The sequence below is a fragment of the Scyliorhinus torazame genome, chromosome 12, assembly GCF_047496885.1.
Source record: "Scyliorhinus torazame isolate Kashiwa2021f chromosome 12, sScyTor2.1, whole genome shotgun sequence".
Classification (NCBI taxonomy): domain Eukaryota; kingdom Metazoa; phylum Chordata; class Chondrichthyes; order Carcharhiniformes; family Scyliorhinidae; genus Scyliorhinus; species Scyliorhinus torazame.
The window spans coordinates 175,048,439-175,063,545 of NC_092718.1; the positions used below are offsets into that span (position 1 = coordinate 175,048,439).

At 47.1% G+C, this 15,107-nt stretch overlaps 1 protein-coding gene across 13 annotated transcripts in view; it reads right to left on the reverse strand.

The window, feature by feature from the left end:
- The window catches only part of LOC140386756 (RIMS-binding protein 2-like), a 467,093-nt gene that overhangs the window by 85,578 nt on the left and 366,408 nt on the right, over positions 1-15,107 (reverse strand). For 10 of the 13 annotated variants that reach the window (XM_072469420.1, XM_072469419.1, XM_072469418.1 and 7 more), the window contains 2 exons: positions 8,815-8,847; positions 3,074-3,275 (listed from right to left, as the gene is read on the reverse strand). In XM_072469420.1, coding sequence (XP_072325521.1) covers positions 3,074-3,275; positions 8,815-8,847 — 235 coding nt within the window. Of the gene's footprint in view, positions 1-3,073; positions 3,276-8,682; positions 8,704-8,814; positions 8,848-15,107 lie in introns of all 13 variants that reach the window. The other 3 variants (XM_072469422.1, XM_072469416.1, XM_072469415.1) reach the window with 2 other exon arrangements.

Here is a 15,107-nt window from a genome sequence, read left to right on the forward strand (position 1 = left end):
AACTTCTTTTGTAGTGGTGAGGACTTGTCAATCACAATTAGATGTTTAAAAACATCAAGGGGGCGTGGAGTATCGGGCTTGCAGTCCTTTAATCAGAAGCAAATGGTTTCAAATGACCCATTTGCATCCTCCCGCTGGTGCGGGGCTTGTAGCTCGCTGCACCGGCGGCGGCGGACCAGAGCATCGGAACGGGATCAGCACCGTTTTTTGCCTGATGCCCGATTCTCCACCGGATTTGGAACCCCACTACCAGCATCAGGTGGTGGAGAATCCACCCCCAGAAAAAGGCCACCAAAAACCTGATAAAAAGGGACAAATAGAATATGAGAATAAACTAGCCAGGAACATAAAAACAGATTGTAAGAGCTTTTACAAGTCTATAAACGTTTTTAGAGTAGCTAAAGTAAACATTGTTCACTTAGAGGAAAAGACAGAAGACATTGCCATCGGAATGAGGAAATGGCAGACATTGAACAAATATTTTGGGCAGCATTTAATCCAGGCAACGAGGGGTGTTGCCCGCCGGCTGCAGAGCTAGTGAGGGTCCTGCATTGCTGTCTTTGAGGTAGGTTTGCCGCATTAAGTGCCACTTGGGCCTTCCTGGGATCATGGGCTCTGGGGGTAGAAGGTGGGGGGCGTAGGTCGGCAGCAAGGGTAGGGGTAGCTCACAGTGACCCCCCCACCCCCGTCCTTCAGTATGGTGGGTCCCTTGACCAGGCAATGAAGGCCTTCGAACGAGGGACCGCACCTGTCAGTCACCAAGCAAACACAGCAGGGTTAGCTTGTCAGGTCCCCGCATGACAACTACCCTTCCTTCTGCTGGTTGAATACCAACCTGCGGCCCCCACCTAATAGCCTCAAATGGCTGCAGAGCAGGAAGGCAACCCTCGTCACTTCCTGCCATGGACCTAACTGGAGCAGAGGTGTGAAGACGGTGGGATCGCCAACCATGATCTCCCGCCTGATTAAATCCTCCCCCACACATTATTTAACACCTGATTCAGGGTAATGAAATGGAAAAAGATTGGGGAATATTTGAATATCCAAGATGACAATATAACTAGTACCAGTGTAAGAGTAGAGAAGCAAATGGTGCTTAAACAGAAAAGAAAGTGAACCAACATAGTCTGAGAGGACCATAAGCTACTCTCACCTTTGAGGGAGAGAGAAAAAGAGGGGGGGAGGGGGGGGGAGATAGAAGGAAAGGGAGCGCGCTGTCTGGTGTTGATTTTACCTGAGGGTCACCACACCTCAGGCGAGGGACAAGGTTGAGAAAGCGGGACCTTCTTGGTAACCTCAGCCAATACGGGATTTGAAGGGAGTGGGGAGGTCAGCTGGCGGGACAGAGCTGTGGGGGAAAGAGTTCCATGAGGGCGTATTTGTGGGATTGTGGAGTCATTTGGGGGAGGCGGTCCGTATCTTTACAATAGTTACCCAGAAGTTAAAAGAGGTTTTACTTCTAAGTTTTTCTGGGTAACTATTTGTATAACAGAGCAGGAACTGTCCAGAGTTTGTGATTTAAATCGCATTTTTGAATGGTTCCAAGTGCAGGGCAATTGTCACTTCTCGGCAATTGCTGTGCAAACCCTTACAGTTGAACTTCTGAGAAAGATTCTCCAACGCATCTTTGGGGTACCCTTCCAAATGGAGAGCTCAGAAGTTATGGCCCATTGTATTTATTTACAATGGGCGTGCTTTTCCCACTGCCTTGTGCCCGGCACAGTACCCATTGTGCCAGGTGCATAGCGGGGGAGGCTGAGCCGAGCGCGATGCACCCGACGCGCTAAACCCGGTGCGATCTGCATCACTCATTTAATACCAGAGAAACTGAGCATCAGTCATTAAGCTCATTTAACAATGCGTAGCCCGGTGGAGGCCGCAGTCACTTGGCTGTCACCCGTCTCGCCGTCCAGGCATCACACATTGAATTAATACTAGTGTCCAAAAATAGAGACCAGACGTGATGGCAATGCCGGGGGGCATGGAGGCTGTTGGAGTCCCTGGGTGGTCGGGAACAGGACAGGGCAGTGCCAACCTGGCACTCTGGCTGCCATCTACAATGATGAATGGTTGTGGGGCCAGGTCACCTTCATGCCTGGGTGATGTGGGGGAATGGGGTTTCACTTGGAAGTTTAGTGATGGGGGAGGAGGTTTCCCCTCCAGGATTGAGGGTTGGGGATGTTTCCTATGTTTGCAGGGGGTCACGTTGTCTGTGAGTTAGGGGTGGGAGAGGCTCTCAACCTCACTTTGAGACCTTTAAAAATGGCGCCGGTCTTTAGTTCTCCATTGCAAAAAAAAATCTAACTGCCCAAAATGAGTCATTTTTGGGTAGAATCGCACCGCAATATATAAAAATAGCCCATACGAAACTTAATGCACCCGAAGAATGGACTTCGATGGGACAGCTAATGAATATGATGGATGGGTTCTGTTGCTTTACTGTAACAGAAGATTGGACTTTAGTGTTAAGCTAAAATGGGATGAATTTCAATAGATTGAATTACCATTTCTTACCCACAATATTTCTTAAGTAGTTCATCTGATTCCAGAACTGAGAGGAGCTAAAAGTATAAAAGGGAGACTGACACCTCCCAAGGTACTGGTGGCATGTAAGGAGGAGTACAGAATCTAACAATTTCCACATTGTTCTTTGGGGAGAACAGTTTCTTTGAGTTGAACATAGAAGTGGTATGGTTGTAATTTTGTGCTTTACTCACAACCAGGGCAAATGAGCAGTTTGTGAAAACTGCTGTAGCAACACTAGGACATCCACTATGATCTAATCTGGCTCAATTACCTACACACTGGTACATACTAAAAATAATCTTTCCCCATTTCTCTGGTATTATAGTTCACGGAGAACTGTTGTCACATTCACATTACTCCCCTCATCTCAACATTGCAAGGGGTCAATATGACCCCCATAGTAATGTCAGGCAAGGTCAAGTGGGATTTGTCAAGTTTCTGTGCCTGTGATTCGATTGTAGATCTGCTTCTCAAAGGAGATTGTGTGAGAGGACTTTCATGGTCTCTGTTGCAAATGTTTCAGCAAGTTTGGCTCCCTGCCGGTTACCTTTTGCCATTGGTGATTCCACTTCATTTAGGAGCTGGGGCTGGCTGCGGGAGAGCAATCCTGGTGTATCAGTGCTCACAAGGGTATTAGTTAGCAGGTCAATATTTCCTGCTTGCAGGCGGAAGTGTTCCAATTCCTGGGAGAGAAGGCTGAACTGCATGCTCTGACTCCGACATTTCTCCTCCAGATCCCGCACCTTGGCCTGATGGAAAAATGAGAATAGCTGTGCTCATTGTGTCTATTCATCCAGTCTATTCTTATGCTGCAAAACTTTAATAGAAACATAGACTATTGCATAAAGTTTAGTACTGCAGGTATGCAGAGAATATTTTACAGATGTACATACAGTTAGAAGGAATTGAAGCTAAAATTGTACCCTAGTAGAGTTACACCCTGTTGTTTTTACATAATTTTTCTTTGGAAACTACAACTAAAGAACATGCATTTGCATGGCACCTTTCATAACCACAGAACATTCCAAAATGCTTCACAGCTTTGCAGCCAATTAATTTATGAAACATTTGTTTTTAAATTTAGAGTACCCAATTCATTTTTCCAATTAAGGGGTAATTTAGCGTGGCCAATCCACCTAAACTGCACATCTTTGGGTCGTGGGGGCGAAACCCATGCAAACACAGGGAGAATGTGCAAACTCCACACGGACAGTGACCCAGGGTGGGGATTGATCCTGGGACCTCGGCGCCGTGAGGCAGCAGCACTAACCACTGCACCACCGTGCTGCCCCTGAAACATAATCATTGTTGTAATACAGACAACCAAAACAGGTAACGAACGTCGTCATAGTCCCCAAGGGCCTTAGGCTTCTCTCCCCGTTTGAGAGAAGGCTGACTGGTGGTGATTTAACCTGAGGATCACCACACCTCAGGTGAGGGGCAAGGTTGAGAAGGTGGGGCCTTCGTTGATAACCTCAGCTGGTACGGGAATTGAATCATCGCTGCTGACTCTGCCTCATAAACCAGCCGTCCAGCCAACTGAGCTAACTAAGTGCAGTAAAAAAACAGAATTCATTTTGCTTAATTTTAATGTTGCAATAAAGCAGATTCTTCTGATCAACACTACATAATCATCATGGCATTTTTAATTCTTTCATGGGGTAAGGGTGCCACAGCATTGGTTGCCCATCCCTAATACCCTTAAACAGAGTGGCGTGCTTGGCTATTTTAGAGGGGAGTTACTGATCTATGCCAGCGCCCAAGTTACTGATACCCACACACACTTATCTTTGTTTTATGGACCCATTCTCAGTCTATGCTGACAACAGCCTGGAGAGACGAAGGGGAAAAGTTCAAACAAGGCCTGTTTGTTGTCTCAATGGGTTTAGTCAAAATGTTGTCTTGCTCAGACTAGTTAAGTTGGTGCCACACAATTTACTGTCTATACAAACCATATTGTACAGAATGATCCATTCATAACACTAACCAAATACATTAATTTCTATAAGGTATAATATTGCAATCCCATACTCCCAACAGGGAGTGATGGTTACAAACAGTAACACAGCACAATGGCAGCGAGTCTCCTTATGAAGATAGTACCCAATGGGAGTAAAGGATTGCAGAATCACCCCTCTGGTGCCTCATATCTCATAGATCATTCTAAAGTGATGACCATACAATAATTTCTTTTGCCTTTCCTAAAAGCGCTCTGGATGTACGACAGGGACTGCGGCAGTTCACAAAGGCCGCTCACCATCACCTCAATGGTAATTAGTGATGCTAGCCCAGCCAGCAATGTCCGCACTCTGTGAAAGAACTCTTTTTTGAAGTGCAGTGGCATTGTTACATAGACAAGCAACAGCCATTTCACTCACAAGTCACCACTTACAGCAGTGAGAGAATTAGTTGATTTGGTTTTCACAAAGTTATTTAAGAAGGTTGTAGATAGTGCAGTTGTAGATAGTGTCGCGGGCTGTTGCAGGTTACAACAGGACATTGACAGGATGCAGAGCTGGGCGAAGAAGTGGCAGATGGAGTTCAACCGAGATAAATGTGAAGTGATTCATTTTGGAAGGGCGAATTTGAATGTTGAATACAGGGTTAAAGGCAGGATTCTTGGAAGTGTGGAGTAACAGAGGGATCTTGGGGTCCACGTACATAGATCCCTCAAAGTTGCCACGCAGGTTGATAGGGTTGTTAAGAAGGCGTATGGGGTGTTGGCTTTCATTAACAGGGGGATTGAGTTTAAGAGCAGCGAGGTTTTGCTGCAGCTTTATTATACTCTGGTTAGACAACACTTGGAATATTGTGTCCAGTTCTGGTCACCTTATTATAGGAAAGATGTGGATGCTTTGGAGAGGGTGCAGAGGAGATTTACCAGGATGCTGCCTAAACTGGGGGGCATGTTTTATGATGAAAGGTGGAGGGAGCTAGGGCTTTTCTCACTGGAGCGAAGAAGGAAGAGAGGTGACTTGATAGAGGTGTATAAGATGATGAGAGGCATGATAGCCAGAGACTTTTCCCTGGGGCGGAAATGGCTGTCATGAGGGGACATAATTTTAAGGTGACTGGAGGAAGGTGTAGGGGAGATGTCAGAGGTAGGTTCTTTACACAGAGCGGTGGGTGCATGGAATGCACTGCCAGCAGAGGTGGTGGAATCAGAGTCATTAGGAACATTTAAGCGACTCTTGGACAGGCACATGGACAGCAGTAAATTGAAGGGGTGTAGGTTAGGTTGATCTTTGATTAGGATAAATGATCGGCACAACATTGTGGGCCGAAGGGCCTGTACTGTGCTGTACTGTTCTATGTTCTAAAATAATGTTAGCTCGAGTATTCACACAGGAAAAAGACAATGTTGTCAAGGAGAATACTGAGATTCAGGCTACTAGACTAGAAGGGCTTGAGGTTCATAAGGAGAAGGTGTTAGCAATTCTGGAAAGTGTGAAAATAGGTAAGTCACCTGGGCTGGATGGGATTTATCCTAGGATTCTCTGGGAAGCTAGGGAGGAGATTGCTGCACCTTTGGCTTTGATCTTTAAGTCACCTTTGTCTGCAGGAATAGTGCCAGAAGACTGGAGGATAGCAAATGTTGTCCCCTTGTTCAAGAAGGGGAGTAGAGACAACCGGTAACTATAGACCAGTGAGCCGTACTTCTGTTGTGGGAAAAATCTTGGAAAGGTTTATAAGAGATAGGATGTATGATCATCTGGAAAGGAATAATTTGATTAGAGATAGTCAACACGGTTTTGTGAAGGGTAGGTCGTGCCTCACAAACCTTATTGAGTTCTTTGAGAAGGTGACCAAACAGGTGGATGAGGGTAAAGCAGTTGATGTGGTGTATATGGATTTCAGGAAAGCGTTTGATAAGATTCCCCACAGTAGGCTACTGCAGAAAATACGGAGGCATGGGATTCAGCGTGATTTAGCAGTTTGGATCAGAAATTGGCTAGCTGGAAGAAGACAAAGGGTGGTGATTGATGGGAAATGTTCAGACTGGAGTCCAGTTACTAGTGGTGTACCACAAGGATCTGTTTTGGGGCCACTGCTGTTTGTCATTTTTATAAATGACCTGGAGAAGGGCGTAGAAGGATGGGTGAGTAAATTTACAGATGACACTAAAGTCGGTGGAGTTGTGGACAGTGCGGAAGGATGTTACAAGTTACAGAGGGACATAGATAAGCTGCAGCGCTGGGCTGAGAGGTGGCAAATGGAGTTTAATGCAGAAAAGTGTGAGGTGATTCATTTTGGAAGGAATAACAGGAAGACAGAGTACTGGGCTAATGGTAAGATTCTTGGCAGTGTGGCTGAGCAGAGAGATCTCGGTGTCTATGTACATAGATCCCTGAAAGTTGTCACCCAGTTTGAGAGGGTTGTGAAGAAGGCGTACGGTGTGTTAGCTTTTATTGGTAGAGGGATTGCGTTTTGGAGCCATGAGGTCATGTTGCAGCTGTACAAAACTCTGGTGCGGCCGCATTTGGAGTATTGCGTGCAATTCTGGTCGCCGCATTATAGGAAGGATGTGGAAGCATTGGAAAGGGTGCAGAGGAGATTTACCAGAATGTTGCCTGGTATGGAGGGAAGATCTTATGAGGAAAGGCTGAGGGACCTGAGGCTGTTTTCGTTAGAGAGAAAAAGGTTAAGAGGTGACTTAATTGATGCATACAAGATGATCAGAGGATTGGATAGGGTGGACAGTGAGAGCCTTTTTCCTCGGATGTTGATGTGTAGCACGAGGGGACATAGCTTTAAATTGAGGGGAAATAGATATAAGACAGATGTCAGAGGTAGGTTCTTTACTCAGAGTAGTAAGGGCATGGAATGCCCTGCCTGCAACAGTAGTGGACTCGCCAACACTAAGGGCATTCAAATGGTCATTGGATAGACATATGGACGATAAGGGAATAGTGTAGATGGGCTTTAGAGTGGTTTCACAGGTCGGCACAACATTGAGGGCCGAAGGGCCTGTACTGCGCTGCAATGTTCTATGTTCTATGAGCATTGAAAGAACCCCCTCTGCTTTCAAGAGTGCATGACATTTTTGTATTCTACATGTGATGTGCATGAAACAGGCAACGCCAACATTAGTTGCCCATCCCTAATAGTCCCTGAACAGAGTGGCTCGCTAGGCCATTTTAGAGGGCAGCTAAGAGTCAATCACATTGCTGTCAATCTGGAGCCAGATTAGTCCAGACCAGGTAAGGATGGCAGATTTCCTTTCCGAATGGACATTAGTGAACCAGATGAGTTTTTAGAACAATCGTTGATTGAGGAGATTTACAAGAATGCTGCCTGGACTGGAGGGCATGTCTTATGTAGAAAGGCCATGTACCATTACTGATAGTAGCTTCATATTCCAGATTTATTAATTGAAATCAGATTCCACCAGCTGCTGTGGTGGGATTTGAACCCATGTCCCCAGGGCACCAGCCTGGACCTCTGGATTACTAGCCCAGTGACTTTACTACTATGCAATCATCTTCCCGGTGACAAGGGAATCGCTTCAATCGTAACAAGCTGAGGGTTCAAACCCACAATCCTCTGATGTTAAGGCAATTGTTCTGTCAACTGAACCAAGCTGACAATCAGCTATAGAGACTGCAGTAATACTAAGTCAATCATCCATCAACACAATGTCTGTGTGACACTCGGAGATTTGTGCCTCAATATATAGTGGAGTTACCCTATTTCCAACAAGTCTGCCAGTGGCACCAGTAAAAGAGACCTAAATTCTATTTAAACACAAGCAAGATCATGAAACAAATTAATGCAAGAAAACACTTATGTTCTGTTGGCTTCTACAGCCATTTATGTGGGTTATTGCACCAAGGTGATTATTGCTTAACAGAAAAAAGCTGATTATTGGGAAGAAAAAAGAAACAATTCATAATTACTAAGTTATAGTTCTGCTCTAATAAAGGGATTAAAAGGAAAATCATGCAAAATCTTTTAAACACTGATTAACAAACAGATTTACATAACATTCTGTTTCTTTTTTGTACATGCAGTGATTAAAACTTGAAAAGACACATTCATATAAGTAGTATGTTCCCATTTATTGCAGGGATTTATTACAGGGAAAGCTGCACAGAGGGTTCCTCAAACACACACAAACGTCTACATGCTAAAGAGAGAGGAATGTGTGCTGTGTACCTGCATGCAATCCAAGGTATTCTATCAACAGGAGAAACAGAAAATGAAACACCATTAAATAGAAGCATGCTACAAACCAGTCACAAATCTCAATCCAATAAACTGCAGGCATCATTCAATATAGATATATACCAGCTCCAACTGTAAAACTAGGCAGGTCAACTCCTACGATTTAACAGAGATCAATGATAAGTGTGACATTGCAAGATCAATTCTAGCTCTATCTGGTGAAACATTTTTAGCTCTAATGCATTCTTCTAAAGGAGGAGCCAGGTGCTAAAGAATTTCAGCAATACAGTATCCTATTGCTGGTCTCTTTAATAAGATGTAGCTGCCCAGAGACATTAGCAGCTCAGTGTCAGCCCAGCTTGCTGTCACACACTTGCGTACATTTCACAGATATTGCATGGATATGTGTGATCTGAGTGAAGGCAAGGGAGTTATTCATGTACATCAAGTTCCTGTTCCTGGAATCCAGTTAGGTGGTTGCTATTTCCACAACATTTTAGTCAGATGTAATCAGCAGTGTAACCTCAGCTGGTGACATAAGACCACTCATAATCTTTATACAGTCATCAGTTTGTGAAATCACTTGGTATGACTAATACATTTTCTGTACATATGAAATGATAAAATGGTAGTGCCAAAAGTTGCAACCAATTAAGAGTTGAGAACAGACATAAATGAGCTGCGTATCTATAGATAATATAAACATGCTCGTGAGCTCCACCAGGAGCACAATCACTGCCTGGGTCAAAGGGGTCTCCAGCACAGAAAAGGCCCTTCAGCCCATTGCATCTGCGCTGATCAAAAACAACCACCTAACTATTCTAATCCCATTTTCCAGCACTTGGCCCTAGCTTTCCGATTGTAAGTGCACATCAAAATACTTCTGAAATGTTATGAGGGTCTTCGCCTCTACCACCTTTTCAGGCAGCGAGTTCCAAACTCCCACCACCCTCTGGGTAAAAACGTTTCCCCTCACATCCTCTCTTAACCTCCTGCCCCTTAGCTTAAATCTATGCCCCCTGGTCATTGATCCCTCCACCAAGGGGAAAAGTTTCTTCTTTTCTATGCAATCTATGCCCCTCATAATTTTATACATCTTAATCATGTCCCCCCTCAATCACCTCTGCTCCAAGGAAAGCAATCCAAATCTATCCAATCTCTCTTCATAACAAAAACTCTCTAGCCCAGGCAATATCCTGGTAAGTCCCTCTCCACCCTTTCCAGTGCCCTCACATCCCTCCTATGTGGATTCTGGAACTGCCTACAATGCCCTAGCTGTGACCCAACCAAGTTCCAGCATAACCTCCCTGCTCTGAAACTCTGTGCCTCAGCTAATAAAGGCAAGAATACCATATGCCTTTTTAACTACTGTAACCACCTGCTTTTCTATCTTAAGGGATCAGTGTGCATGAACACCAAGATCCCTCTGATCCTCAGTGCTACCCTGGGTATTTCATGCCGTTTATCATGTAGTCCCTTGCCTTGTTTGTCCTGCCCAAGTGCATTACCTCACATTTATCAGGATTGAATTACCACGAACAGTCCATCTGACCAGCCCGTCTATATCCTCCTGTAATCAAAGACCGTCCTACTCATTATTTACCACCCCACCAATTTCCGCAATATCCGCAAATTTACTGATCAGCCCTCCCATTTTCATACCTAAATCATTTATATAAACCACAAACAGCAAGGGCCCCAACACTGATCCCTGCGGAACCCCACTGGACACAGGCTCCCAGTCAGAAAAACACCATTTTGGATCCAATTTGCCAAATTTCCTTGGATCCCCTGGGCTCGTACCTTCACTAGCTGTCTCCATGTGGGACCTTATCAAAAGCCTTGCTGAAGCCGAAGTAGACTACATCAAATGCATACCCCTCATCTACACACCTCGTCACCTCTTCAAAAAATTCAATCAAGTTGGTCAGACATGACGTCCCCTTAAAAAAACCATGCTGACTGTCCTTGATTAATCCCAGCCTCTCCAAATGCAGATTAATTCTGACGCTCAGAATTGCTTCCAAGGGCAGCACTTTGGCGCAGTGGTTAGCACTGCTGCCTCATGGCGCCGAGGACCTGGGTTCAATCCCGGCCCCGGGTCACTGTCCATGTGGAGTTTTCACATTCTCCTCGTGCCTGCGTGGGTCTCACCCCCACAACCCAAAGATGTGCAGGTAAGTGGATTTGCCACGCTAATTTGCCACTTGATTGGAAAATTAAAAAATTGGGCACTTAAATTTTTTTTTTTTTTTAAATTGCTTCCAGTAGTTTCCCCACCACTGAAGACTGACTGGCCTGTAGTTTCCTGGTTTATCCCTTCCTCCCTTCTTGAATAATGCTTGCCTGCAGCCCATGGAGTAAAAACAGGTAAATCACATTAACGGCACTGATCCTCATATGCTAAATGAGTAGCTAAATGTCAGTATCTTGTATAGAGAAATAGTCAAATACACTGGTGCTATATAGCTGGATTCAGGCTGGCTCCACAGTGGGCTGGATGTTAGAGTGCCTATTGACATCGCTACATCAACCAATGAGTTGGAGGAGGAATGAGACTTATGACAAGACTAGGCAGTCTATTTTACAGCAGATTCTATTTACGCAGCAAACTGCAAAACAGAACTTACTTAAATGGCTCACCGTGCAGTAACAGCCTGAGAGTCTATATGATCTACAGCAAACTGAACAATGACCAAAACTGCAGCAATGTCTCTGAATAAAAGCTGGCCAATTTCTCCAACAAAATGCAGTGAGTGGAAGATAGTAACACAGTGCACATGGTGTGTTCAAAATTAGTCCTGGTCGCTCACAGCAGTGTATACTCCAGGCATGATTGGTGAGAGGATTCACCAATCAACTCCATTCTGGTTTGGAATATTAGTGCTACTGTATGTAGCTGCTGGATATAGATAGGCTTGCGAGCTCTCAACATTGAGTAGCTGAGAACGGAATAGATCGGTGTGCAATCAAAATTCTGTCTGTTGGTACAGGGTATGGTATCCGGCATTTGTCTGTGGGTTGTTTTTAGGTACAGGGTATAATGTGTAGAAGTTGTGTCTGGTGTCTGGAGATGCAGAGTATGATGCCTGGAAGTTGTGTCTGGAGCACAGAGCATGATGACTGAAAGTTGTCTCTGGTATCTCTGGAGATGCAGAGTGTGATGTCTGCAAGTTATTTTTGGTGTCTGGAGGCATAGAGAATGATTTCTGGAAGATGTGTCTGGTGTCTGGAGAGTCAGAGTGTGATGTCTATAAGTTGTGTCTGCTGTCTGTAGGCCAAGGTGTGAGCTCTGGAAGTTGTCTGGTGCCTGTCGGCGCCAAGTATAATGTCTGGAAGTTGTATATGGGGCGGGATTCTGTGATCCTGAGGCTAAGTGTTGACGCCGTCGGAAACGCCGTCGCGTTTCTCGACAGCGTCAACACGGCCTCAGGATCAGCAATTCTGGCCCCTACAGGGGGCCAGCACGGCACTGGTGCGGTTCACGCCGCTCAAGCTGCTGATTCCGGCGTCAACTGGGTGCCGCTGGGTCCGCACATGCGCAGTAGCACCGGCGCCAACGCGCACGTGTGCAGTGGCTCCCTTCAACGCGCCGGCCCCGACGCAACATGGCGCAGGGCTACAGGGGCCGGCGTGGAAGAAAGAAGGCGCCCAGTCAGAGAGGCCGGCCCACCGATCGGTGGGCTCCAATTGTGGGCCAGGCCACATCGGAGGCCCTCCACGGGGTCGGACCCCCCCCCCCCCACAGAGCGCCCCCCGACTCTTCCACGCCAAGTTCCCGCTGGCTGAGAGCAGGTGTGGATGGTGCCGGTGGGACTCGGCTTTTTTACAACGGCCACTGGGCCCATCCCAGGCCGAGAATCGGCAGGGGGGCCGCTCCAAGTGGCCCCCGACCGGTGCCATGCCAACCACGGTGGCGCCAATGGCGCTGATTCTCCGCTCTGTGGAGAATCGCATGCCGGCGTCGGGGCGGCATGCTGCGATTCGCGCTGGCGCGGGGATTCTCCGGCCGGCTCCGGGCTGAGAGAATCCCGCCCCCTATGTCTGGACACAGAGTCTGATGTCTGGAAACTGCGTCTGGTGTCTGTGGATGCAGAGTCTGAAGTCTGGAATGTGTCTGGTGTCTATCGGCACAGGGTGTGACGTCTAGAAGTTGCATCGGGTGAGTGTAGGTGCTGAGTGTAATGTCTGAAAGTTGTATATGGTGTCCAGACACAGAGTCTAATGTCTGGAAACTGTGTCTGGTGTCTGGAGGCGCAGAGTGTGATGTTTGGAAGTTGTGTCTGGTGTCTAGGCACAGAGTCTGATGTCTGGAAACTGTGTTGGCGTGCTTGGGCTCTGATGCCTGTAGTGATGCTGCACATGGAAAGAAAACATTGAGGAAAAATTCCCAAATTGACCCTGTTCCTCTACACGTGTAAATCCAGACCACCCGATTTTCCACAGACCCAGAAATGATTTCCTCTTTTTTCGAACAGTGATTGGTTGAGAATTTAACTGCTGTATAAAACCCTGGTTCAGCCATTTTTTTATAAAATGTTTTTATTCAAAGTTTTTCAATAATTTTTACAAAACAAAACAACTTAACCCTCTAAAAGATTAACAATTTAACACCCATCTCAAAGCAAAATGGAGCATGCGCCCCTTACAAAAAGAAAAAGAAACCAGCCCCCCCCCCGCCCCCGAGTTGCTGCTGCTGACCTCCACCTAACGTTCCGCGAGAAAGTCAAGGAACGGTTGCCACCGCCCAGAGAACCCCTGCAAGGACCCTTGCAAGGCAAACTTTATCTTCTCCAACCTAAGAAACCCCACCATGTCGTTGACCCAAGCCTCTACGCTTGGGGGCTTCGCGTCCCTCCACTTAACAAGAGCCTTCTCTGGGCTACCAAGGAGGCAAAGGCCAGAACTCCGGCCTCTTTCGACTCCTGCACTCCCGGATCGTCCGATATCCCAAATACCGATGTCCCCCAGCTCGGTTTTACCCTAGTATCCAAGACCATGGACATAGCCTTTGCAAAGCCCTTCCAAAATTCTGTAAGCGCCGGGCATGTCCAAAACATATGGGCGTGGTTTGCTGGGCTCCCTGAACACCTCACACACCTGTCCTCCACCCCAAAAAACTTACTCATCCTCGCCCCTGTCATATGCGCCCTGTGCACCACTTTAAACTGGATCAGGCTGAGCCTGGCGCAAGATGAGGAATTGAACCTGCACCCAGGGCGTCAGCCCACAGGCCCTCATCCAACTCCTCTCCCAGTTCCTCCTCCCACTTGCCCTTCAGCTCCTCCACCGAGGCTTCCTCCGCCTCCTGCAGCTCTTGGTATATCTCCGATATCTTACCCTCCCCAACCCACACTCCCGAAATCACCCTGTCCTGTATCCTTCGGGCAGGCAGCAGCAGGAATTCCCCCACCTGCTTTCTCACGAACGCCCGAACCTGCATATAACTAAAGGCATTTCCCGGAGGTAACCCAAATTTCTCCTCCAGCGTCCTCAGACTGGCAAAAGTCCCATCGATGAATAAATCCCCCATCCTTTTAATTCCTGCCTGTGCCAGCTTAGGAACCCATCATCTATCCTACCTGGAACGAACCTATGGTTGTCCCGTATCGGAGCCCAGACTGACGCCTCTACCTTCCCCCATGCCGTCTCCATTGCCCCCAAATACTCAATGTCACCGCCACCACCGGGCTCGTGATATTCCGCGTCGACGGAAGCGGCAACGGTGCCGTCACCAGTGCTCCCAGGATAGTACCTATACAGGACGCCGCCTCTAACCTTTTCCATGCCGCCCCCTCTCCCTCCATTACCCACTTCCGAATCATAGACACATTCGCTGCCCAGTTATAGCTGCACAGGGGTTCGGCAATGCCAACCCCCCCCCCCACTCCGACTGCGCTCCAAGAACAGCCTCTTAACCCTCGGGATCTTATTTGCCCACACAAATCCCATAATGCTCCTGTTTACCCGCTTAAAGAAGGCCTTGGGGATGAGAATGGGCAGGCACTGAAAGACGAACAGGAACCTGGGGAGGACCGTCATCTTAACGGACTGCACTCTACCTACCAGGGAGAGTGGCAACATGCACCACCTCCTGAAGTCCTCCTCCATCTGGTCCACCAGCCGTACCAGATTGATCTTATGCAAGACCTCCCAGCTCTTAGTCACCTGGATACCCAAATACCGAAAACTCCTCTCCACCATCTTGAGTGGTAGCTCCTCCAACCTCTTTTCTTGGCCCCTCGCATGCACCACAAACAGCTCGTCTTCCCCATGTTGAGCTTATATCCCGAGAAGTCTCCAAACTCCCTCAGGGTCTGCATGACCTCCCCCATCCCCTCCACCGAATCCGCAATGTACAGCAGCAGGTCATCCGCATATAGTGAAACATGGTGCTCCTCCCCCCTCCGAACCAA